Source organism: Narcine bancroftii, chromosome 6, assembly GCF_036971445.1.
Source record: "Narcine bancroftii isolate sNarBan1 chromosome 6, sNarBan1.hap1, whole genome shotgun sequence".
NCBI lineage: Eukaryota > Metazoa > Chordata > Chondrichthyes > Torpediniformes > Narcinidae > Narcine > Narcine bancroftii.
Window position 1 is genome coordinate 186,328,517 of NC_091474.1, and position 27,888 is coordinate 186,356,404.

The following is a 27,888-nucleotide window of genomic DNA, read 5'->3' on the forward strand; positions in this document are numbered from 1 at the left end:
TTTTATATCATGGGAACTGACTAACCATGTTTCTCCCACAGTACCACTCACTCTGGGAAAAGATTTGCATCTAAACATTTATCCTAACTAAGGGAAACAGCCTTTATTTATTAAAAAGAAATAGCAATGGACTGAATGAAGTGCCATCACTAAAAATAATAGTTAAAAGTTTTACTGCTTATTAGATCATTGCCATTATCTGCAGTTAGAAAACAAAGCTACAATTTAGAGAAGACGAATTTGTCCAACTGATATATAAATAAATTGAGTGACATTGACACAGGTTTGGAGTATTTTCCCTACTAAGTATCCTGAGAGAAAATAATGAAAATCTGCACAATTTAATTTTTATGGTCTATTTCAGATTCTCTCCAACTCTTCCACCATTCCCCAAACCCATTAGTCGTCCTTGTTTTGTGAGTAGATTTGGTTTATTTTTGATTAAACTCATTTTTTTGTTAATAATGTAGACTGTTCTTTAGTCCTGTTCCACCAGTCATGTGATCTAATCTTTGGTCTCAGCTCCAGTTTCCTGTCCAAGCTCCATAATCCTCAATTCTCCTGTCGTCTAAATATCTACGTTAGCTTTTTGGAAGATTGACACCTTTGAAATCCCTGTTTAAAGTCATCTTGTACTAATGAATGGTGTATTGCTTCAGCATGGAGTTCACAAGCATATTCAGAGACTGCTGAGGTTAAGAAATCACAAACCATCCACTAAATTATGCAATTTGTGTTTCAACCATATTTTGAACATTCCATTGAGAACTGTCAACTTCAAAAGCTGTAGGTTCAAAGTACTGAATACAGAATCTTATTTGACATATTACCACAGCATTTTGGATGAAAAAGAATATAATAAATTTCACAATACAATTTAAAATGTAGTTCTTAAGATGTGTTGGCCAATAACTTCCCTCAACCATCAGATTGGGAGTCACGTGATGGAGTAGTGGCCGGTCGGGGAACTCCAGCCCTCTCCAGAAAAGTTAAAAAATGATAGAGAAAAAACAAAGGCACAAACTTAAAAACCAAAACAAAGTGAAAGTAAAAGTGTGAAGACATTGGCAGCGAAGAAAGTAAAACCAAAAACAACGGGAAGAAAAGAAGAAGGAAAGATGTCGGAAGAAGAAGGTGAAGGCCTTACCTGTCCGAAGAGGCCCGCTGCGGAGAGAGAAGCCCGCTCCCTCAGGTCAGTGGAGGTCCCGGGCTCGGGACTACAAAAATGGCTCGCAGACCCGAGTAAAAGTGCGCAACCGCGCATGAAAAAAAAACACACTGACGGGAGGGGGGAACAGCTGCGGAGTCGATCTCCACAGCTGAGAGAGACACCTGCAGCACAGCAGCAGGTGCAGAACCCAGACAATAACGATAACAAGAAAGAAGAGGGTAAAAAGAAAACAAGGAAATAACAGATGGTCAATCCAGAGGAAGAAGAAGAAGAAGAACAGAAAGAAGTGGAAGAAGAAGAGAAAGGCAAGACAATGGATGTATCTTTTTTTAAAGAATATATGGAATCAGTGAAAGAATGGCAATTACAAGAATTTGATGAGATAAAAAGAAGAATTAAGAATGCAGAAGAAATAATGAATAAAATGGAAGTGGCCATATCAGAACTGGCAAAAAGAGTGGAAAATATGGAAAAACGAGAAACATTTGTAGATATGGAAGTAAAATACTTAAAAGAGAAATTAGAAGAATCTAATAAAAAAACTAAAGAAGCACAGGAGCTGTTAGCTCAGAAGATAGATATGATAGAAAACTATAATAGAAGAAATAATATAAAGATAGTGGGCCTTAACGAAGATGAAGAAGGCAAGAATATGAGAGAATTTATAAAAGATTGGATCCCCAGGGTCCTGGAAAGATCAGAATTACAGGAAGAAATGGAAATAGAGAGGGCACATAGAACTTTAGCCCCGAAACCACAACCGCAGCAAAAACCAAGATCCATTTTAGTAAAATTCTTAAGATATACAACAAGAGAAAATATATTGGAGAAAGCAATGAAGAAAGTAAGAGAGGACAAAAAGCCACTGGAATATAAAGGTCAAAAAATTTTTTTCTATCCAGACATAAGTTTTGAACTCCTGAAGAAGAGGAAGGAGTTCAATACAGCGAAAACGATCTTATGGAAAAAAGGATATAAATTTATGTTAAGGTACCTAGCGGTACTTAAAATAATTATTCCAGGGCAACAAAACAGACTATTCTCGGATCCAGAGGAAGCAAGGAAATTTGCAGAACAACTACAAAACAAGCAGAGAGATGAAGACATGTAATAAGAGTAAAAATCTTGTACCCCTTTACACACATACATCTATATGTATATGTGTGTATATATATAGTGTGCATACATGAATGTATCCGTATTTAGAGGAAAATATATAGAGTATAGACAATAATTAATAAGGGGGGGAAATGGAATAGAGGGAATAAGGAGGGAATTAAAAGAGTGACCTTTGTTACATATGAAAATTGAAATCTTTTCTGGGGGCGCTGGGTGGGGAGGAGTTACGGTCACTGCAAAATCAGCTGACGTTTGCGAGTGAATTCGCAAATCCAAATGGAGAGGGGAGATGTGGTTGTCCGACAAGGGATAAAGGACAACTCAGGAGGGGGAGGCGAGATTGGGGTTAAAGAAGTTTTAAATAGGAGAATAGGGAAAATGTTTGATGTTTTAGAAATGTTGTCTTATAAAGTGTTCAAAACAAGAAAGCAGAAATGGATAAGAAGGAAAGGTAATGATGGAGAAACGGAAAGGGAAGATAAACAAAGTATAAAATGGCTACGCTGAACTATATGACTTTAAATATTAACGGAATACATAACCAAATTAAAAGGAAGAAACTGCTAAATTTACTGAAAAAAGAAAAAATTGATATAGGATTTGTGCAAGAAACACATTTAACTGAATTGGAGCACAAAAAATTAAAGAGAGATTGGGTAGGACACGTAACAGCAGCGTCGTATAATTCAAAAGCAAGAGGGGTAGCTATATTAATTAGTAAAAATGTGCCAATTAAAATAGAAGAGGAAATAATAGATCCAGCAGGGAGATATGTAATGATAAAATGTCAGATATATTTGGAGTTTTGGAATCTACTCAATGTATATTCACCTAACGAAGAAGATCAAAAGTTTATGCAAGATATTTTTTTGAAGATAGCAGATACGCAAGGGAACATATTAATAGGAGGGGATTTCAACCTGAATTTGGATTCAAATATGGACAAAACTGGGAAAAAAATTAACAGAAAGAACAAAGTAACCAAATTTATAATTAAATCGATGGAAGAAATGCAACTTTTGGATATATGGAGGAAACAACACCCAAAGGAAAAGGAATATTCATATTACTCGGCTAGACATAAAACATACTCAAGAATAGACCTATTTTTGATATCAGCTCGTATGCAAGATAGAGTAAGAAAAACAGAATATAAAGCTAAAATATTATCGGACCATTCACCCTTAATATTGACAGTAAAGTTAGAGGACATCCCTCCAAGAATGTATAGATGGAGATTAAACTCCATGTTACTCAAAAGGCAGGATTTTAGAGAATTCATTGAAAGACAAATTAAAATGTATTTTGAAATAAACACGGAATCAGTGAAAGATAAGTTTATACTATGGGATGCAATGAAAGCGTTCATTAGAGGGCAAATAATAAGTTATGTAACCAAGATGAAGAAGGACTATAATCAGAAAACAGAGCAGTTAGAAAGGGAAATAGTAAATATAGAAAAAGAATTAGCAATGAAGGAAGATACAACTAAAAGAAGAGAATTGGCAGATAAAAAAATAAAATATGAAACACTACAAACATATAAGGTGGAGAAGAATATAATGAAGACAAAACAGAAATATTATGAACTAGGGGAAAAAAATGCACAAAATTCTAGCATGGCAGCTCAATTTTAGTTAGAAATTCAATTATTTATTCAAAGTATTGCAAAAATTCAGTTTATCAGAGAAGTATATTAATTGGATTAAAGCATTATATAAGGGACCATTGGCGAAAGTGACAGTAAATGGATATGTATCAAAGCAATTTAACTTAAGCAGGTCAACACGGCAGGGATGCCCACTATCACCTTTATTGTTCGCGTTAGCTATAGAACCACTAGCAGAATTGATAAGAACAGAAAATAATATAAAAGGGATAAAAATAAAAGACAAGGAATATAAAATCAGTTTATTTGCGGATGATGTTATAGTATACTTAACAGAACCAGAACTATCAATAAAAGAATTATTTAAGAAATTGAAGGAATATGGAGAAGTGTCGGGTTACAAGATTAACGTAAATAAAAGTGAAGCAATGCCTATGAATAATGCGGATTTCTCAAAATTTAAGAAGGAATCACCATTCAGATGGCAAGTGCAAGCAATAAGATACCTAGGTATACAAATAAATAAAAACCTCGGCCAACTATATAAACTCAATTATTATCCACTAATGAAAAAATTACAGGACAATTTAGAGCATTGGAAAGATTTACCACTAACACTAATAGGAAGGATAATCAAAAGATTTATAACAAATATGTATATTAAACTGCAAGAAAAGGAGAATGAGGAAACAAATGGTAAAACTAAACAAAAATGGGAACAAGATTTAAATATAAAGATAAAAAAGGAAACATGGGAGAAGTTATGTTCTGGAACGATGAGAAATACAATAAATACGAGGTTACGTATGATACAATATAACTGGATACACAGGCTATACATTACACCTCAAAAGTTAAATAAATGGGACCCAACAGTATCTGATAGATGTTTTCGATGTAAAAAAGAAATGGGAACAACAATTCATGCAATCTGGACATGTGAGAAAGTAGAAAAATTTTGGGAAGATCTAAACCAAATATTAAATAAAATTACAGAAAACAATATACCAAAGAATCCAGAGATCTTCCTCCTACTTAACATAAAAAACAAAGAATTTGGAATTGATTTGGAGGATGCACAAAAAAGATTTGTTAAGATAGCTCTAGCCGTAGCAAAAGAATGTATTATGTCAACCTGGAAATCGGAAGATAATTTGAAAATACAACAATGGTATATAGAAATGAATAAATGTATTCCATTAGAAAAAATAACATATAGTTTAAGAAATAATATTGAAATATTTGAACAAATATGGGAGCCTTACATGAAACACAATAGCAAAAACCTACCGGGGACATTCACTACCTAAATTAACGAAAGGAGAAGGAAATGAAAAGAATTGACTCAGTGGAATTTCTTGTTTATTTTTATTGAATGACAACATTGTTTGACTGGTTTAATGTATCCTAGATTTTGTACTTTAAATGGACGGGAGGGGGGAGGTAGGGAGGGTGGGATGGGAGGAGGGAGGGGAGAGAAAATGGCACTGTATATATTTGAAAAGGAAAAAGTATGTATCATGGTTAATGTGGTTTATGGTGTGAAAAATAAAAAATTTTAAAAAAAACCATAATTACTAACATCGGGCAAAGGTATCATGTCACATTGGACTTTAGTGAGATCTGGTTGTGTGAAGATATTGCATCATTATTGCCTATGTAATAATGTTAAAACTACTACAGTTGTTAGTATGACATATTGAGAATAATAAAGCTGTCTAAAAGAACACATACCTTCTGATTTAAAAAAAAATTGCTCTAGCATTTTCTAGGCTAAAAATCAAACTGATGGGGATGAGAGTTGATCAAACTTTGCATCGAGTTTTCATCAGGCGAATATTTATAGAATTCCACTTTTCGTTACAGATACTCAATATAGATATAACTTGGTTCACTTAACCTGCGCATTGACATTTATAAGTATGGGAAAAAAGTCTTATCGCGGTCATATAAGTTAGATGACATGAGAAATAAATCTTATTTAAACATTGTCAAAACCTTGTGTTGCAAGGAATGCTTGATATCACTTTCTTTTCATCTTAATCAAGTAAGGAGATTTGGTGGTACAGCAATTTTTATTGCTAACACATGTCCTGGAGCCAAATGAGACTCTTGAAGGATTATTAATTGCTTTATATTCATGCCCAGTTTATTGAGAGATAATCTACAGTTAGTAACCAAAAATCAATCTGCAATTATTCGGCAGCACATTTTAAATTATTATAGGCCCATAATAATTGACTGTTTCACTTTGTGCATGTGCTCTTATTAACATTTTTTTAATACTTAAAATCAAATTAAACACTTATTTTAATTTGCTCTCTTTATGAAACTGAATTGTTTTACTGTCTAGAGTCAAATCCAACACTCATGACATACACATAGCAGGTAAAATGCAAATACTGAAAATTGCAAGACCTTCATTGTTTGCTCCGGTCAAAATATTTGCATCATATTAAGTGATTGTCTCAGACAATAAATAAGTTAACAGTTGATACATTTTTCCGCAAGATGGCAATCAAAGGGTTGTTGTCAGGGACGAACCTAAAAAGCAGAATATAAACTGAAATGCAAGGATTTCACTTTGTCCTTGCCATCAATTTTTCCAGTTTGTATGGGCAAGATCCTCGATCTTGATGAACAGTTTTTGATCCAAAACATTGACTATGCCTTTCTCCCTATGAATGCTGCTTCACTTGCTGAATTCATTCCAGTAGATTGCTTTTGATCCAGATTCCAACGTATCCAGGCTCTTGTATCTTATGATAAACTGATGGGCATTTTAATAAAATGGCCCAGAAGCTGCATTTTGCTCTGAAAGAGGCCAGACTGGAAATTTAACAATGGCATAATGTAAATTCACATTTCAAATTGCTGTTCAAACTGAAGCCTATGAACGCCTCGTGTTAATCAGTGTGCAATGTGAGATTTGAGATTGTTACTTCATAATATGAAAATATAATTGCAAAGGAGCAACATTGGCAGCTCGGTGGATAAATGTACCTTGTGGAATATCAGAGCCAAAGTGAAAAGGTAGCTCTAGGTTTGATTGCCATTTTCTAGACATTCAACTGGCTGCAATAGAATGCACAATTAGTCTCAATAACCTTGTGTTGTGGGGGTTGATAGGGTGGAACAAAAACATAATGGAAAGAGCTGAAGCTTCTGATTGCTCTCTATTTGCTCCTGCTGGAAGTGCGTTGTGTACGTGACAGGATCATGTTTAGTTTCGATAGTGCTTATTTCTATCCAGGCTCATATGAGGAGCAGTCACCTCTAGAAGTGACAAGGGCAACGACTTTACTCCAAACATTATCGAGGTGTACACATGAAAGATAGGGAGCTTATATCTTGTCACAAGCATGGCTCACAAATAATCATTTTATTGTCAGAAACTGGATAGCATCTTGACAAAGATTTTAAAAAATGGCTCAGATCATATTCTGCAAAATGCTTAAAAGATAGCACAACTTAAAATTAGTTCAAGGCAAATTATTTAATGTAATCGGTGACCTTGATATATTTTTATTTTGGTACTTAAGAGCATGTTAAGGACATTGTAAATAGTAGGATTTCACTCTGCTCCTGCTTGTCAACTTTTCCAGTCTGCATTTGGACATGATCCTAGAAGGCAGCTAATTTTGGTCGATTTCAAATTGAAGAGCAAAGAGAAGCTGGAGGGACATGATGGGACAATGTTTCTTGAACCCTTTCTTGAAATCCAAAATGTTGATGGTTGCTTTCTCTCCCCGGAAACCGCCTGACCTGCTGAGACCTTCCAACTTCTCAATGTTTGCCCAGGATTACAGTTTTTTGCATCTCCAGTACTCACATTCAACATGGCTGAACACCTGCTACATTGGGAATTTGCTTTTGTTTTGGGTCAGACTGCAACCTATCTACCTTCTGCTTATGAATCATAAATGTTATTCAAGACCATCTCTTTTATTCTACGTTTGACGACAACCTACTACCTCGGAAACAGCTGTGGGGCATGTTCTTCAAACCGGCTGTGGCAGAGAGAATGACCTATAAAATAGGCCTACCAATGGAAATTCTTTGAGAATGACAGCAACCTTTCTTGCACGGAGATGGTAGGCAGATTCAAATGGATGCAGGGGATGCCATGGAATTGAGACGATAGTTGGTTGCAAATCGCAGTTTTGGAGATGGGAGACATAGTGAGTCAAATATTTGACATGAAGAGTATAGTGTGTGCCATGGAATGAAAAATTGAATTATTTCAAGGACTGAGACAACCAAAATATCTCAAAGATCAAATTAAATTGATCCATAAATGAAATGTATTTTTCTACAGTATAAAGGCAACTGATCTTAGAAGCAATATATTTTAAGTGAGAACTTCACACTTCTACTTACCTCTTTATATCTGGCCAATTTGCCCAAGTCATGTAAATGAAGACAGAAATGTGTTAAGTGGTATAATGGGTGTAATTCAGCCCCATTTCAAAGTTGTACATTCTGTCCTTTTGACAAAATGATTAGCCATGTGAGAGGCAAAAACTTCATGCTGCAATTGCAATTGCCAAGGACCCACAGCAAACAAACCAAAGGGCACTCCATTACTAATGGTTGGTGGTTGTAATTATAGCTGAAAAATCTTAGTTGCTTTGATTGAATATTAGGAAGCAGAAGTTGATTTTAAGTTTTGCAAAGCTGAAATTTATCATGTGATTTGTCTTGGTAGATATAGATGCAGCAATGTCAAGTTCCTGATCAGTGTGTACTCAAATTGGATATTTTTAAAGAGAAGCAACGTTGTGGCCCTAAAACACAGGTGCAGAGCAGAGACCATGTGCTAATTGTGTTGAAGACACAGTGCACTGTTTTGCTCAGGGGCTATTTTAAGGAAGCAGGGCTGTGGAGACAAGCTCTTGGAAGTAATACAATACTGAAGTGGACTTGTGTGTGGTTAGAGACAATCTGTCTGATTTCTCCATGTTATAGGGGAAAGACTAGTGGCCATTTTAAGGAGACAGCACTTGGAGTAGCATCCTTTGAAGAAATACTGTGTTGAATGTGGCCTCGTGTGGTGATAGACAATTTCTCTGATTTCTCCATGTTATAAGGGAATGAGAATACCACTCTGTGACCAAAAAAAAGGCCACTTTGAAAGGGGACTTGTTCAATCCTGTCGTGACTAAAGGGGACTTGTTAAATCCCATCGTGGCCAAAGGGAACTTGTTATATCTCATCGTGAACAAAGGGGACTTGTATATCTCATCGTGGCCAAAGAGGACTTGATATATCTCTCATTGTGACAAAAAGGGACGTTATACCACATCGTGACCAAAGGGGTCTTGTTATATCTCATTGTGACAAAAGGAGTCTTGTTGGATCCCACCGTGACCAAAGAGGACTTATTGAATCCCATTGTGGCAAAAAGGGACTTGTGAATCCCATTAAAAGGCAAAGGAAAAGTCACTTCTGAACCCCATCGTGGCTAAAAGAAAAGGACATTTCTCTGGAAGCACCATGACAAGGATTTTGTGAGTTAATAAACAGTACGTCACCTCAGTCTCGAAAACCTGTGTGCCTCATCCGTTTAAAGCCTACGTGTCAACACTGGATTTTCTGAGAATGAAGTTTGAATTGACTTTCCAGAATTAAGCCTGAGCTGTAGTGGCAAAGGGATTCCTCTCCCCCCCCCCCCCCCCCACACAAACACACAAGTATAATTGTATATAGTTTGGAGTTAAGTGTAGATATGCTTATATAAATTAGATAAGGTGTTATATTATTGTTAATTAATAATTAAAAATATTATTTTAAATATAACATTGTCTGGGCTAATTTCTATTGCTGTTGTCTGGGTACGTGTAACAGCTGAATTTTTACTGACCATATCTTTTAGATACTCCTGATCTCCACTTCTTTAGTTTTGCATCTGTTTCATTCCTTTTTTAAAAAGTGCAAATAATATCTATAATATAAATTATTTCTGTGGTATTTGAAACAAAATAAATGGCTTACATGTCAGACAATCATCAGTACTCTGATATAAAATTCCTTTGCTGGGAGTTTAGAAGTATTTAGCATGCACAATGAAGTAAAAGCCTACACAAAGTGAAGGGTTCCTTTTGTGTTATTCCATAGTTAAATGAAAGAGATTTAATTTGACAATGGAATATAGCAATTTTTATAGACGTTAATGGCCATTTCAGTATATCTGCATTTTTAATGTTGGAATGAAAGAACGACAAATACAGTAATATTTTAAGTAATACAGTAAATACAGTAAAATAACAAATACGGTGTTATTTTTTATTAAAGAAATTCTAATGGTTGGAATCAAAAGACAATTCTAAATCTCATTGATTTGTTATGGCATGTAATTATTGTTAAAAGTTGGTGTGTTAAAATAATTTGTTTTGAGAGTATATTCACCACAATTACAAAATAGGTAAAAAGCATCAGCTGCAGATTTTTTTAAAAATGGAGTCCAAAATGCTGGTTCTTTGTTATATGTATCTAACCACTGGATTTACTTCAGTATGAAAATGAATGCCATGTAAACAGGGGAGGACAAAGTTTTGCTTTTGACCTTCTTTATGCTTCAGGGTCCAGGTTTAATCACAAACTCTTTTGCATAAAACAATTTGAATGGAATCATTGAATCTTTTTAAAATAGATGGATCAATCATTCTACTAAATCAGCAAAAGAATTTTATACCAATGACTGTCATTAATATTGAATTGTGTAATATCAATCTCTTAATGATGTTTCAACTCCAGAATTTCAATTTTGTTACAACCTTTTGAAACAAATGCAAAAAAACCCTACAAATTGTAGGAACAAAAACCCTGCTTACAATTTAATCCAGAAGTTATTTGAAAAATCTTACTAATTAAAAGACATTTTAAATAAAAGGAACAATTATGGAACATCACATAACTGATCTGACTCTGGAAAATAATTAAAATGCTTCACTGATTTAAATGTTATAAAAGTATCATCAAAAGTTTTTAGAGCCAATATAAGCCCCCAATTGTTAGTTTGCCTTATTTGTGTTATCGTTGCTTCTTAAACACAAACTATTAATTATGAAAATGGTACTCTCATCTTTTTGAAAGTCCTCATTGAATGAATCAATGGGGTCACTAAGGTTCTTCAAGGAAGGAAATAGCCTTACTTGGATGGCACGGTTGGCGTCACGGTTAGTGTGGTAATATTGCCACAGCACAACTCCAGCAATCCAGGTTCAATGCTGACCTCAGATTCTGCTCATCGAGTTTGCATATTCTCCCTGAGACCTCTGAGTGCTTTTGTTTTCTCTCACATCCAAAGATACGTGGGTTGGAAAGTTAATTGGCCACTCCAAATTGCATCCTGAATATTGAAACTGGAGTGAACTGAGGAAAATAAACTGGGATTTGGGTAAATGGGTTCTTGATGGTCAGTGTGAATAGTGGACATGTTGCTGCACTCTGTAATTCAATGGCTTATATTCTCTATTGCACAAGATTACCTTTCAAATATTCATTTACACATTTCAATGCTCCTGCAATCAGTTCTATAACTTGCAAAAATGGTTCAGTTCATTTTATGTGCTGCAAGTACACTTTTGGATTTCAGTATGAAAACCACCTATTTTTTAATGTCACCAGTATGATTTGGGTCCATAATCTTAATACTTTCTTTTGCAATCTAACAAATAACAATATACATTGATAATGGCAATAAATCAATTCATCCTAAAGATGTCAGCTTAGAAATTCAATTGTAACACACTTTGCTTCAGAGTTAAATGACTCATTTTTTTTCTGCTCTGTAATACAAAACAATTATTTTTAAAATGATACTTCTGAGTTATTTGAATGCCTCTCTGCCAATTGGGAGCACATTGTTTTTGTGTCCTCTGATGTAATTACCTTGTCAGTGGGGCATGGCTGACTTCATTTCACATGTAATACTCCTTTGGAGCATTGCAGAGTCAAAGGGATCCCGTGGATCGTCCTGGGAATCATTATCACCAAGCCCTCTCAGGATAACCCTGTGCAGCATCATATTGGGAATGCTGTCATCGAATTTCCTTCCTTCTGCCTCAAGACTCAGCTCCCACAAGGTCCATCAAAACTCTCTCCACAGCACCCAATCATCCAAAGTCACCAAACTTGAACTCCCACTCGCAATCAGTTCTGGTCAAGACAACCTGTTCAATTGTGTTCAGAGTGTGCTGCAATTCTACAGAAAAGCCCATCTGGCACAGCTAATAGATGCAGCAGAATTTGCAGGCTGTCATTCATTTTCCGAACACAAGATTGGCAATACACACTGCTGCAAAAGTGACCTCTGAAAATTAGTTTACTTCCCAATTCACAACTGAAAGTTAGCAGAATGTAAACATTTTTGACACAACTACCGTAAATTATTTAAGTCACAATATTTACCATCTTCATCTGTCTGAATGATAACCTCTTCACTCTCTTTCCTTCCTTCTGGATTAGTCAGAATCATTTTGATGTTGATATTTGTGTACGGTGGCAGATTTCGGATGACGTGATGGGGTGCTTTCTGATCCATTTCCATGCAGTGAGCTTTGCTCTCATTGTGACCGACAAAGTAGTGATAACATACAGTGATGTTGAATGTGTGGCACCGTGTTACATTATAGCCCAGAGAATCCAATTCAACAGCAAGATGTCTGGCATATATTTCTGAAATTTTTAGGCTTTTCGGTGACCTCATGGGCTCTATTCAAGGAAAAAAATAAATGTAAAAAAGTTAGAAGTTGCAAATTACAACATTTCCCTTGTAACACATTCAAATAGTGATTAGCTTAATGCCTTTACAGTGCCAGCGATCAGGATCGTGGTTCTCTCCATGTCTGCATGGGTTTTCCCCAGGGACCCCGGTTTCCTCCCATCATTCAAAAATGTACCGGGGATGTAGGTTAATTGGGTGCAAATTAGGCAGCAAGGACTTGTGGGCTGAAATGGCCTGTTACCATGATGTATGTTGGGTAAATAAGAAAAATAGAAAATATTTCACATCTTATGATAAAAATATTCAAAAAGACTAATCTGTTCATGGTCCAATGCCTGATAATGGAAAGAAAATAGAAAAGTGAAGAACTAAACAAAACTTCATCTATCTATAGAAAAGGGAAAAAGGCAATTATGTCAAAACACCAGTCGGAGACAATTCCTCAGCTGGCCCTTTAGGTGCACAGTAGTATTAAAGAGTGACTCAAAACATCAGCCATTCTTTTTCTCCCAATGATGCTGCTTTACCCTCTATGAGTTCACACAGTGGATTGTGCTTAACTTCAGAGTCCAGCATCTGAGTCTCCTGTGTGCCTCCAGTAAATGGAGTTGAAGAGAAGATTGAATAGTTACATGGATGGGAGGAGCATGGAGGTCTATGGTGTGGCTGCAGGTCAAAGGGACGAGATGGATTAAATAACTTGACATGGACTAGATAGGCGAAAGGACCTGTTTCTGTGCTGTTCTATGGTTCAATGCTGAAAAATGATTGCCTGTCCCATAATATCTAAACGCAATATAAAACTGACTAAAAGTCATGGATAGCATTTAATATAAAAAAAAGGGTATCTTTGAGAATAGTTTTTGAAGTCATATTCAGCTCAGTCTAGCATTTTAGCAAGCACAGAATGGTAGCATTCAGAGAAATCTGTGCAGCCGTGGCGACTTTATAAGATAATTTATCTTAAGTTTCAAAGTGATTGTTTAAGTGTACTTCTAGCAGAGCAATGTACACACATGCAAGATTTATTAGCTCGTAAGGAGAAAAAAATCTAAATTGAGAACACTATCAGTGTTAAACATTCTGAAACTGTGCTGACAGATGCCAAAGACCAAGCATAAGGCCACCACAGCTGTTGCATACGAAGCTCTCAAAGCTGCTAAATTATCCTATACATCACACTAAAAACAAGTCAACAAAATCTGGAGGGTGATCTATCTTGCCAGCTAGCCATCCTGGATACTAATTACACTAATTGTACAACTTATCTGCCACTTACAAAACTGACACTAATTATTAATTATTGTTTATCATTTGCATTGCAGTGCTATTTTTCTCCATAAAAGCACTAACACTTGTACAGCTACTTTGACATATTTGCATTAAAAAGTCATTATTTTTCCTCTGGTTCAAGGCAGATACTGATTTTGAAGTGACATCATGGTATTAGGTGACATCTGGCCATCACAGCATGAGCTGGATGCCACTGTGTTTACATGCATTTCAAATCAGTTGGCATATATAAAATGCTTCCAGTCCTGCTGCTTATCTTCTGAAATCTGAACAATATGCATTTTCATTTCAGCTGAGATATTCCTACAGCCTGACTGGATAAGAAATGTCATACTTTCAATGCTTACATTCATATTAAATATATTCTAGCCCTGATGAAAACTGAAGAAAGTACAGGTGCACTCTTATTTTTAAAATATTTTTATTGCTTAACATAAAAATCCATATACAAGTTATTAATAAGGTGAAGCAATATGATAACATATACATACCATATAATTAAAGTAAACGCACAATGCAACAAATTTTAAATTTCATCCCCAATTCTTAAATGTGATTGTTTGTTAAAATGATTATATAGAAAAATCAGTTAAATCATATTATAACAAACCTCATTATACCTTAATATAGTATCTAAAAAAATAGATCTCATCTCAGATAATCATAATTAAACCCCATAAATCCACTTATCAAAAAGAAAAAAATCCTAAAACTAATATTAATCTAACCCCTCCCTCTAATCAAGGTTACAAGAAAAATACAAAGATGGATCAAGTCGTGACCTCCAGAAGACGGACGGATCAGCACCAGAGCATCCAAATCACCTAAAACTGCCAATCATGATTGTATTCTATAAATGGGCCTCATACCTTTTCAAACGGAATCTTTTCATCTTTAATATTATACCTAGTTTTCTCTAAACTCAGATATGACATTACATCCTGTAACCATTGTGCATGAGTCGGTGAGAGTTTATCTTTCCATTTCATCTAGCTATTAACGTGCTAAAAGTTAAAACTTTCTCTTGAGGTGCTGATAAAGGTTTATCCGGTTCACATGAAAAAGCAAACAGGGCAATTAAAGGGCATGGATCTAATTTAATCATAAAAATAATTGATAAAGACTGAAAAATATTCTGCCAATATCCTCCTAATTTAGGACATTCCCAAAGCATATGAATCAATGAGGTTTCAAAAATGTTACATTTTACACAAAATGGATCAACATTTGCATAGAAACGGGATAATTCACCACCTTAAATTGTAATAAACAGTGTCTTGCACAAAATGAAGATTCACTGATCAAACTAAGAGTGGACACTAATCCTCATCTGAAAAAGTTATATTAAGATCATATAAATCTCCCACTCATGCTTAATCTTAACCATTGAAGCTAGTCTTAAATCCAATAAATCAATATAAATACGTGATATCAGTCCACTGTGAGCAAATTTTAGATCAAAAAATGTATCAAGAATATTTGAATCTGTGTTTCTAGGAAAAGCATTCAATTTAGACTGAAAAAAAAATCTAAAAAGAGTCTCTTAGAAATCTTAAATTTAACTAACAATTATTCAAAAGTCTGCATCTAATACTGAAGATGGAAATAAATGGTTATATATTATAGAACTATCCAGAGAAAAATTATTATAATCAAAAAAATTTCTAAATTGAGCCCTTATTCTCAATCTAATTACCATGATCGGATTATGTGTCAATTTAGAAAATTAAAAGGGTACAACGGAACCTAAAATTGTCAACAGAGACGATTTCTTAGAAAAGTTCAGTATTATTTCTGCCCAAAAAGGACGACTTGCTAATTTATCAAATTTTAATAATAAAAGTGAACTCCATATAGTAATCGGCCAATTGTAAAATCGAAAATTTGGAAGTGAAATTCCCCCATTCCTAATAGATTGCTGAAGGTGGGCTTTACTTATACGTGGTTGTTTTCCCTCCATTAACAATGGCGTGAAGCAAGGCTGTGTTCTGGCACCAACCCTCTTTTCAATCTTCTTCAGCATGATGCTGAACCAAGCCATGAAAGACCCCAACAATGAAGACGCTGTTTACATCCGGTACCGCACGGATGGCAGTCTCTTCAATCTGAGGCGCCTGCAAGCTCACACCAAGACACAAGAGAAACTTGTCCGTGAACTACTCTTTGCAGACGATGCCGCTTTAGTTGCCCATTCAGAGCCAGCTCTTCAGCGCTTGACGTCCTGCTTTGCGGAAACTGCCAAAATGTTTGGCCTGGAAGTCAGCCTGAAGAAAACTGAGGTCCTCCATCAGCCAGCTCCCCACCATGATTACCAGCCCCCCCACATCTCCATCGGGCACACAAAACTCAAAACGGTCAACCAGTTTACCTATCTCGGCTGCACCATTTCATCAGATGCAAGGATCGACAATGAGATAGACAACAGACTCGCCAAGGCAAATAGCGCCTTTGGAAGACTACACAAAAGAGTCTGGAAAAACAACCAACTGAAAAACCTCACAAAGATAAGCGTATACAGAGCCGTTGTCATACCCACACTCCTGTTCGGCTCCGAATCATGGGTCCTCTACCGGCACCACCTACGGCTCCTAGAACGCTTCCACCAGCGTTGTCTCCGCTCCATCCTCAACATCCACTGGAGCGCTTACATCCCTAACGTCGAAGTACTCGAGATGGCAGAGGTCGACAGCATCGAGTCCACGCTGCTGAAGATCCAGCTGCGCTGGATGGGTCACGTCTCCAGAATGGAGGACCATCGCCTTCCCAAGATCGTGTTATATGGCGAGCTCTCCACTGGCCACCGTGACAGAGGTGCACCAAAGAAAAGGTACAAGGACTGCCTAAAGAAATCTCTTGGTGCCTGCCACATTGACCACCGCCAGTGGGCTGATATCGCCTCAAACCGTGCATCTTGGCGCCTCACAGTTTGGCGGGCAGCAACCTCCTTTGAAGAAGACCGCAGAGCATACCTCACTGACAAAAGGCAAAGGAGGAAAAACCCAACACCCAACCCCAACCCACCAATTTTCCCCTGCAACCGCTGCAATCGTGTCTGCCTGTCCCGCATCGGACTTGTCAGCCACAAACGAGCCTGCAGCTGACGTGGACTTTTTACCCCCTCCATAAATCTTCGTCCGCGAAGCCAAGCCAAAGAATATATTTGAAGAAATTACAAAATCTAATGGATTAAAAAAAAAATTAGGAATAACATTGGTAAGGCTTGAAAAAGATACAAAAGCTTAGGTAGAATGTTAATTTTAATCAAATTAATACATCCAGTCTTTGTAATTGAAAGTGGCAGGTGCACTCTTATTAATTCTAATGTTATCAACAATTTAGAAAAATGCACTGGCCCACATCAACACTTGATCCATTGCCCTTCTACATTTAAGACCTATAACAACATTGTACTCTTGATATACATGGTATACTCAACAACAGACGAACACCACTGGCAATTTAGAAAATGCACAAGCAAATATCTGTTCTGCTGTTCAATACTGTCAGGTTACCAACAGGCATTCTGTAATTGTGCTTTCAATGGGGAGTAACACTTGGAGCAAAGGCATCTTGGAAATTTGGACATGTACAGCCTTTGATTTTATATTCAAATGTAGATAATTAAGCAGACACCTGCAATTTCCCAACAAGTGCCACTTCAAGTAGAGTGTTGGATTGTAATATCAGACTTGATATGTTTTCTCTTCATGCAAAAAAGATGGAATCAGAAAAAGTAAAACTTAGTATGCATGCACAAGAACAGCAATATTTTGAATAAGTTGAATTAAACCTTGTGGAAAATTAAGATAGGGAAGCTAGAAAAATGGAACCTCAAGATTGTAAAATATACACTAGGTTTCCAGAGTGATCGAAGGTTGGGGGTGGTGGGGGGGGGGGGGGGCGGGGTGGGGGTGGGGTGGGGGGATGAATAAAATCTCAGAACAAAAGTTTCAGAAAGAGAAGTAACCTTGGTCAAGTGGTGAGAGCTGAGCTTTGCCAGCCTCTTAACTTTCATGTTCCATATCAGATTGAGGTGGGAGAGGGGAAGATTTTTGACAGTTTAGTTAAGTCAAAGAAAAAATATTGTGAGTAGCAAGCTTTTGTTGGACAATTTCATATATCAAGGGGAAAAATACTAGTGGAGTTACAGTCATTAAAATCTCTCACATAGTGCATAAAACCTCCTCGGACCACCATGGTCTTGCATTATTACTTGCTAGAGTTTTGATGCTGGATCATGTTATCATTATGAGCTGTGAGGTTAGGTTTCACAGTGCCAGGTCACATAGAGAGAGTACTTATAGAAAATCAACCCAAGCTTTTCTACAATAATATTCATGTACTTAACTGCATTGGAGTATAATGTTTCAATTTTTTATGCTGTTCCAAGAGTGTCCACGTTTTCCAAAATAGACCAGGAGCATAAGGCATCATCAATGTTTTTAAGTGGAGCTTGTTACAGATCTGACCTTATGGCTTGATTGAATGGGATATCCTGTCAACACACAGGGTCTTAATGCAAGGGATCAGGATGTTTCTGGACCCACACGTTGAAACAATGACTATTCACATACTTAAACAATCTTTTTCTTAAAATTCGATCAACAACGTTGCTTTAAAGTTGGTGTCGGGAAGAGATAGGCTACATAGTGGGGGTCAGTAAGTTTCAAGGTTCCAGTGGTTTGCCCCTATCATTTGCTACACCCATTGAGATCTTGCATCAAACCCTTGCCTCTGCTCTGGATGCATTGTTGCAAACCAGGTCCCATCACTTTCGGTCGCTGGTCTTGCCAACAAGCAATTGACCAAGCAATTGAATGTAGCTTCCTCTTTTCTAGCCATGTTTATGAAAGCACGCAACTCCGACCCTTTCTTTCCAACAAGGTGGCTCATGTCAATTTTTTTATATGTATCTCAGTTACTCTGGCATATATTTTTAAAAAAGAGTGCATATAGCAATGGTGATGAGGAGCATGTAGGTATGTGGATGCTTGGCATGAGCTGCTGCTTTCAATAACAGCTGCCCTCAACAAATCACCTTCAACTCCCACAGACTCCTTGCGCAATGCCAAGACTTGTCAGGATAATTGGTCCATTCAGTTGATAGAGATTCTGGAATTTATAAGAAACAAAAGTCTACTCCTGGGGCCCATTACCCAATCTGACACCAGTCCGATTGATTGAGGATGAGTGATGAGTTAACAGGCTTTTACATAGTCGGCCTCCACAGGGAAGCTGGCTTAAAAGCCAAATGAAAAGGTATTTCTTACCTTTTCATGTAGGGCCCAAAAAGCCTGCTCCGATGTTCCCTTTCAGTCTGGATGTGGCTGGGGCATTGATGCGGATTTCAGGAGGTGTGGCTACTGGTGCCATGATGGCATTATATGTGCCGAGCATTTTCCAGAACAGTTCCATCTGCGTGGGGGATTATGGGTAAGGTGGGGGATTATGGGTAAGGACGACCATTGCTCTGCCACATATTGAGGCGTTGGTGCCGATGAGTGGTCCCGAAGGCTGAAGCGGCCTGGTGAAGTGTCTGAGGCCAGAGCAGCCAGCGGGGCTGTCACAGCCTGCCTCAGCCGCACTCTGACGGCCTGGCCCCCGCTTCCCTGACAACCCCTGCTGGCTGCCCCTGCCTTGATGCCCCTGCTGGCCGCCCCTATCCTGAAAGGGTCATGGAGGGAGAGGGGTGAGTGAGATGGGTTGTGGGCTGACGACGTCACTGCGGCATTACATTCATGCTGGGTGACGGAGCGCTTTGTCTGCCGCTGACTCTTCCCCTGAGAGGGATCGCAGTCTGCACCTTGGAGCTGGCCAGGACGTGTTCATGTAGGTAAGTCTCCCGACTTAAGGCAGAGAACGTCTGTCCTTACATTCAGGCTTTTTGACTGTATGAAAGGGCCAAACAACTACACACACCAAGAATGGATTTGCATTAGTCACAGGTGGATCAGTTTTTAATGTAATACCTGAGCTAATCTGTTCCTGACTTCAGATTTCTAGGGTCATAAAATACAACCAACATTAGATCTACTTATTCCATAGCTACTTGCCCAGATGATGAGCATTTTGTTTTAAACTGAAATCTAGTGTTCAGCCAATTCAGTCACCCTCATTTTGCTGCATGTTTTTACATCTCCATCATTGTGAACAATGCCAAGTTCCCTGGAGTTGGAACATTTCATGGCCCAAAAGTCAATTAAAATTATGGGAGAGGATTGTATGAGAGAATTGAGCACAGGCACCAGTGCCCAAACTGAAGTTCATTTCTCACAAATTCTTTATTTCTGTGGCATACAAAAGCATTAATTGTTTTTAATGTGAAGTAATTACATTAACAAATACAAAATAAACGAACTGCCTGAGATAAAGCTGAGTTACCGATCATTGGGTAAAAAGCTAATAATGTAAACCTATTGTTTGCAGATGGGTGAATTTATTGATTAAACAGGAGAAGATTGTGGGTTGTTAGCTTAATGACTTCATATACCTTGCCAATACTGGATGTTAGAGAAATTAAACTGCCTTTAATCAAACAAAATAACAATGCTTAACATAACTTTGAGATGTGAACAGCAGCAGACTTTGCTAGAAATATATCATCTAATCAGAGCGTTGCAGTTATTTTTAAATAAAAGTCAGAATTAATCAAATGTTTCAAGCACTTCCAGCATGAGGAAACCAACTTCATATCACAATTTTTGTACTTTTAATTGCAAATTCAGCACAGTATCACATCGAATGCTTGAAGAGGGAGGGAAATTGCTTCAGGGAGGGACACACAGAGGGGTAAAAATAATGGCAGCACTGCTGGAGCTGCTGTAGATTGGTGGAGAGCGAGTAGAGGAGACACAGAGCTCCCCTACGGGGTCCAACCGCCAAGTCCAACTACCCAATGCTCCACATAGTTTTTAAAGGAGTCTGTGACCGGAGTGGGGTCTGGGCCAAAGATGATGGCAACTATGTTCGGAAGCACCCTCAAGAGATTGCAGACTCTGAGAAAGCACAGGACTGGTGCAGAGCACCAGAAAATAGGGAGACCATGAAGAAGCAGAGGAGATTATGCTACTGGACGGTGACCACGCCGATGGACCACTGAGAGACTTTGCAGCTGAAGAACACATAGGCAGTATGCAGTTGGCAACTCGAGGTGAGGACCCCCGCAGGCTGCGGTCTGCTGGCGACTGCTGTCAAAGGCCTCACACCAGCTGCACACTGCTAGAGACTAGCTCAAGAGTAGCTGAAAGGGTACCATGTATCAGAACCAGGATTCGAGAGGGTGCTGAGCGTGTTGAAGGCTTCCTGATTGTGATGGAGTTTTGGATCTGGAGACCGGGCTGCTGATGGTTTGGACTGGATCCTGTATGGCTGTGAGAGCAAAGGAGGTGAATTCACGGACACTCAGTAGGCTTTTTCATACCCCCAGCTGAGTGATGACTCTTCTTTGACCTGGCTAAATTCTCAGGAATGCAAGACCTCCTGGGCCTTTCACATCACGGTCCAAATTCCCAGGAACTTGCCCTCCCCGGCAATTTGGTGGGTGGGGTGTTTTGCACTCACAGGAGTGAGAGTGAGTTAACCCTACCCCCATCTGTTGGTCGCTCACTCCCTCCCTCCCCCCACTGACTTAACATCAGTCTGTCGCCCACCCCTCTACACTTCGGGGCCGCTTCGGCACAAAGCCATCTTTGTTAGCCATTATTCCTCATGTAGCTGGAACTGCTCTGTATTTCCCAGAGGACGGCTATTAATCCTATATTGTGCTGTGGATGTGACACACCGAAGCGGCCTGCTGTTGTCATGCGGTATGAATTCTTTAATTTTAATAGCCTTCGTGATGCAGCATGCAAGCACTGACATCACGAGGCTTCCCCTGCTTGGCCATTTGCCTTTTCACATCGCAGGGAGAGGGTAGTCCAGGAAAATTACATGGGTCTGTGGCCCTACCTACAAGATATGACCACGGACCCACTTAAAATTCCTGGACCGATCTTTTCACGCCATATGTTTATGGGAGGGTTCTTCATTTTACACTGCAGTGTGAAAAGGCCAAGTATCTCTGGGGTGGTGCTGGGGGCGGGGGGGCGGCAGTGGTGGGGAGGAAAGGGAGACTTTCTTTTGTTTCCCTTTTCTGACTATTTCTGCTGACGGTTAAACTTTCTGCCTTACGGTAGTCTAAAGAAAATTAGAAACGTTTTATTGCATGATAATAAATTAATCTTGAATTGTTTAATGCCTTGAACTGAGGGAGGAAAAAAGAATTACTTAAGCTAGAACTAACTAATAAAAATCTATGGTATCCAAAATGTTTCCTGAATTATCTCATAATCGAGAAGGAGAGAAAGGTGAAGGAGCTCTAAGTATTGAAATAAGGGAGAACTTTTTAGTAGATTTAATTTCTAAATTAATCCAACCTGAAGCACCTGAAATAACATGATGATGAATCCAGAAAATAATGTATCTGATATTAGCTGCCCAGTTGTAAAATCTAAGATTAGGTAATGTCAAGGCTCCATTCTTAATATTTTGAAGGAGAGGTTTTTTTTTTAAAGATAGGGAGGCTTATTATTCTATATAAAGGAAGATATAAGAGAGCCCAAAGAATCAAAAAAGGATTTAGGAACAAAAACTGATAGAGCTTGAAAAATGTATAAAAACTTCAGCAGGATATTCATATTAATGATAAAAAGAAAGAAAATAGAAAAGAAAAAGGAACAGGAGCAAGGTTCAACATCCCATCATTTTAAAAGTATTGAATTTCTAATAAGAAGTATACTAATTGACAAATATCAAAATAAATGATAAAATCTTGGCATTTAAGTAATCTAAATAAGGTTGCCAAATTTCAATGAACATATTATATCTATTCATAAGACTATAAGTAATCTTCTCAGGGGGAATACGACTTTGCACTTCCATGTTCCAATGAACAGACTCAGAAGTTTGGGTCCGGTGCCACAATTTGTCTGGATGCAGTTTGTTGTTCTAAGAAGGCCATGTGGTTTTGCAAGGAGAGAGAGAGCAAGGAGAGAGAGAGAGAGAGAGAGAGAGAGAGAGAGAGATAGAGAACTGATTTCTGCAGTCAGGGTTGAAACCCTATTTTGAAGATGGATTGCGAGTTCTGAGGTCAGCCTGTTGAAAAGACTTGTGGTCCATACAAGGGGAAATAGCTGGCTAGAGTATTTCACCTGAAATAAGGGAAACAAATGGAACTCTGTGGTGACCTTCAGGAGAAGAGGCTATCATTAGTAAAACCCTGATGGGGCAACTTTCTTCGGCAAGACGCTGAAGTAGCTGATCGGAGGTTATCAGTTTGTGTGTGTCCAATGAGCAACGAATCTCTCTCAGAAACCAACTAGAATCTTCATGAATGGTAACCAATTACCTTAAAGCGTAAGAACTTGGTGAAAATTCATAAATGTTAAATTATGTGCACAGTATAAGAATTGTCTGACACCAGAGAACTTGGATGAGTGAGAAGTGAGATTGGACTGTGAATCGAAGAACTTTTCTGAACTTGTACATATTACATACACAAGCACTTAGAATTAGAAGGGGGTTAAATTAGGTTAAGTTAAAGTTTGATTCTGTTTTTATGTTTAACGAAAATTAAAAACAACTTTTGTTTAAGAAACCATTTGTCTTGGTGGATTTCTATTGCTGCTGGGCTTTGGGATCCTCTGGGTTCTTAACAGTACATCATGCCCACTATTCCAAAACCCAATTGGCTAAATTCTATCCTAATTTATCTTCTAAATGTGATAAATATAAAACTAAAGATGGCTCATTGTATCATGTTTTGGTTAGGTCCTTCTCTTCTCAATTATTGGGAAGGTGTATTTCATACACTATCTTTAGTTTTTAATATTAATTTGGCTCCATCTCCTTTTATTGCCTTGTTTGGAATGCATGGGACCAATGATCTGATATTGAATTCTGCACGAACCCACGTAGTAGCTTGTGCCTCCCTGATTGCCAGAAGGGCCTTTCTAATGAAATGGAAAGATGCTGTTCCTCCCACTCACACTAAGTGGCTGTCTTTGTCTTTAGTAAATATTAGATGTTCCACTACTGTAATGAATGTAAACTTTATTTCTTCATGGGGTTCTTTTCTTTAAGTATTTCCCAAATTTCTAAGCTTAACTAATTTTTGATTCTTGACCTCATTCTTTTTCCATCATCAGATAGAGGACCGTGTATTTTGCCAACAGCTTTTGTAGGTAGGGGGTCGAATTTGTAGATTAGCCAGTTTCTTTTTTTCTTTTTGCATGATTTTTAAAAATGTAACATAGGTTTTATCATTACTCTTAATAGTATCATATAAATTTGATTATTGGTCTATTCATGTTTATTTACCGATGTAACATTTGCTAAATGAAATTCATAAAATATTCATTTCCTCCACATGCACAGGTAGGTGCAGAACCATTGGAAGTTTATTGGTAATTGTTCTGAAATCAATTTTATTAAAATTAATGCTATCAGTGACGGTTCAGAAACATTCATGTGGAAAAAAGTTTCAGAAAATTCAGTTTAATTAAAACCAACTAAAGTCAGACAATATTTACCAATTGAAATCAGATATTTTTGTAAAAATGATCACGTTTCATATTATATCCAAACGTGCACATCCACCTTGCACTTGTTATTTCTTTAAAATGTTATTTTTAGTAAGAAATAGGGTAATATACTGATACCCTCTTTCTCTCTCTCTCTTTGGCTTGGTTTCGCAGACGAAGATTTATGGAGGGGTAAATGCCCACATTGACCACCGCCAGTGGGCTGATATCACCTCAAACCGTGCATCTTGGCACCTCACAGTTCGGTGGGCAGCAACCTCCTTTCAAGAAGTAGACCGATACCCAACAACTCAATTAATGCACATTCTATTTCAAACTGACCAACCCTCGCCCTCCCCTTCCACAATATTATCTTTAATTCATAGAATTCTTCCTGGAATAACTTGGATTCTGAAAACTTTAATAAAGTGTATACTGCGGCTGAAGATCTGATGTACAAAATCCTCTGTGAAGCTCATCTTTTAATTAGCAGAGAAGTTGCAAAATGCCACAAACAAGGCAAAAAACCTGAAAACAAAGGGACAATATCCCAAAGGAAGTGAAAAAAGGAACACAACTAAAGATAACACAGAATATGATCGTCTGATGGTTACATTTAGTAATATTTATCGTTTTAAATATATTCTAAATAGGGCTGCCAGATTTTTAGGAATGTGTAATATTTTGGCGATGGTTATATTTTAAAACAAATTAAAATAACTTGGGTCCATCACTGTGTCACAAAGCCAGAATCAAATGCAAATAGGTATGATTTGGCCAATCTATTGGTTTCCCCAAAACACAAACAGAATTAGTTATAAACATGCATTTCTGAGCAAAGAGAAAAAGAATCCAAAAATATTTATGGAGTGAAGATCAACTATTTCATATGACCACTGCAATTTTATCCACAAGGGTAGCTAAGTAATTACAGCACCAGTGACCAGGATTTGAATCCGTCGCTGTCTGTAATACTCTGTATGTACTCCCCGTGTCTGCGTGGGTTTCACTTGGATGCTTCTGTTTCCTCCCTGGAGGAGTCAATAGGTTCATCGGTCACATGGATATATTTGGTCGATGCAGGCTCATGGGCCAGAAGGGCCAGTTACCTTGCTGCAGCATCTCCAAATTATATAATTTTTAACAAAAAAAAACTTAATTTGGGTAATGGACAAGTCCTTTGCTGTACAGAAATAATGATACAACAGCCCATAAAACCCCTATTTTCCGAAAAAAAATTGAAGCTATGAAGCTTTCCCCAGAAATGTTATTAACAGCCAATTGAACATTGCATAAAATATTTTAACATTGCTTGTAATCTCCACTCTAAGGCCCTGGGTGCAGCTAATTAGGGAGATGACAGAAACTAGCAGTACACAGTGAGGAATCAAGGCCACTAGAGAAAATATGTGATTGGAGAATTTGATCCCCAATAGAACCACTTATACTCCTGAATTTGAAATCAAGGCTAAAACATTTTAAACCATTTTTTACAAATGAATGTAGCCTCAAATGTGTTTTACCTGTTCAATTCATAATACATTTTTTCATGGCTTACAAATTGTAAATAAAAATATGTAACACCCTTATGGCTAAAATGAGCAATAGTTTGATGATACTTCATTAATTCGGGAAACTACTTATTGATTGGTTTATCACAGATGCATTAATGCTTAACATAAAACTGTCAACGTGTGGGCTGTTTAGCTGATGTAGTGGCAAGATACTAATCAGCTGCTTACAGAGACAAAATTACCACTACAGTCTTTAAGCACTGCACAGTATTATTTATTGTGTTTGGTCTTTGCTGGATTAACAGTTTGTATGCCTGCAACATTTAATCAATAGCTGCGAAGGCCAGCATTTCCTTCACAGATCAGAAGGTTTTCCTCTAATAAATTAGTTTGATTTAAAAAGCTTAGGACTTGAAACCACTGACATATTGAGTTTAAATTAAAAATTGAAATATGGCATGTAACAAGAAAAGAAAACTGCAAGGTTGTATAGAATCATGTTTTAGACCATTCCCTTTGGTGAAATGAAGTCCACGGTAAAATTTCAAAATGTACATGTTTGTCTGTCAAACATCATCTCACAATTAAACACTTTCCAAACAGAAAAGGAATGAAGAGGCAATACCTGAGTGATAGGTTTAAAATGGCATGTTATCTGCAGCACTGAACTTTTTTTAAAATTTAGAGTTGCAATATGGTTATAGGCCCTTCCAGCCCACGTCATCCAAACACATCGATGTGACCAATTAAACAACAAACTCTGCGTGTCTATGGAATGGAGGAAGAAAATGGAGCAGCTGGAGGAAACCCACCCAGACTTGGACAGAACATGTAAACTCCTTAAAGAGAGTGGCGGATTTAAATCTGGGTTGCTGGGATAGCAATAGCATTGTGCCAAATCATTTACATTATCAACTACAATTTACAAGGGATAAAGGTGACAAATGCTACTGAATATCAACTGGACCCCTCCACACACTTAAGCCCTTGTGGCTTCGAATTATATCTTTAATCACCACTGGCGATCATAATCACAGAAAATATTAATCACAACTTGCCACAATTGACAAATGAATTAGAATGCATTTGGAATCTCTTCGCTCTAAAAAGAGTTTCTACAATCAGAATACAGGTACACAATCCTTTATCCGGACATCTAAAATGCAGAAACTCCAAATTCTGTCAAGTGGGGAGAGAGACGGCAGCGTGAGTCAGGCGGGTGGGGGGAGACTGGCATCGCGAGTTGGCGGGCGAGAGACCGGTGGTGCGAGTCGGGCGGGCGAGGGGGAGAGACCGGCAGCACGAGTTGGGCAGGCGAGAGACCGGCAGTGCAAGTCAGGCGGGCGAGGGGGAGAGACCGGCAGCCCGAGTCGGGCAGGCGAGGGAGAGGACCGGCAGCACAAGTTGGGCGGGTGGGAGACCAGCAGTGCGACTGGCTGGGGGTGGGGGTGGATACGCCAGCACAATTCAGGTGGCCTTAAATCTGACTTTCTGAAATCCATGGGAAAAAATTGCAATAAAAAATGATACTCTGGCCCTTTAACATTTCATTCACATTTAGTTAATCTTTGTATGTTTGTGCAATTATCTCAATGTCTTTTGACTGATATATTTTACAGGGTTTCATCATTTTTAATAAAACGTTTTCCAATCTATTCTAAATGTGGCAATGAATAAATGTCAAAAAGGTATAAAATTACCTGAAGCTGAGTTGGAAACCATTGGCCACAGGGTTGCCTACCCCATTCTATCATCTATGGAACTTTGCATGCCATCAATTTTGTGCCATGGCGAAACTGGATAGTTTGCTAAGTTATTAATACAATGGATGATTAAAACTCTAGCAAAGATGGACATGTGGTCACTGCGGCTCACTTTCTTCCATTCAGAGTAGC

The 27,888-nt window shown here is 37.8% G+C and overlaps 1 protein-coding gene across 8 annotated transcripts in view; it reads right to left on the bottom strand.

The window, feature by feature from the left end:
• Positions 1-27,888, bottom strand: part of ptprk (protein tyrosine phosphatase receptor type K) — a 612,998-nt gene that overhangs the window by 153,865 nt on the left and 431,245 nt on the right. For all 8 annotated transcript variants that reach the window (XM_069886984.1, XM_069886983.1, XM_069886980.1 and 5 more), the window contains exon 8: positions 12,312-12,614. In XM_069886984.1, the coding sequence (XP_069743085.1) occupies positions 12,312-12,614 (303 nt within the window). The remainder of the gene's footprint in view (positions 1-12,311; positions 12,615-27,888) is intronic.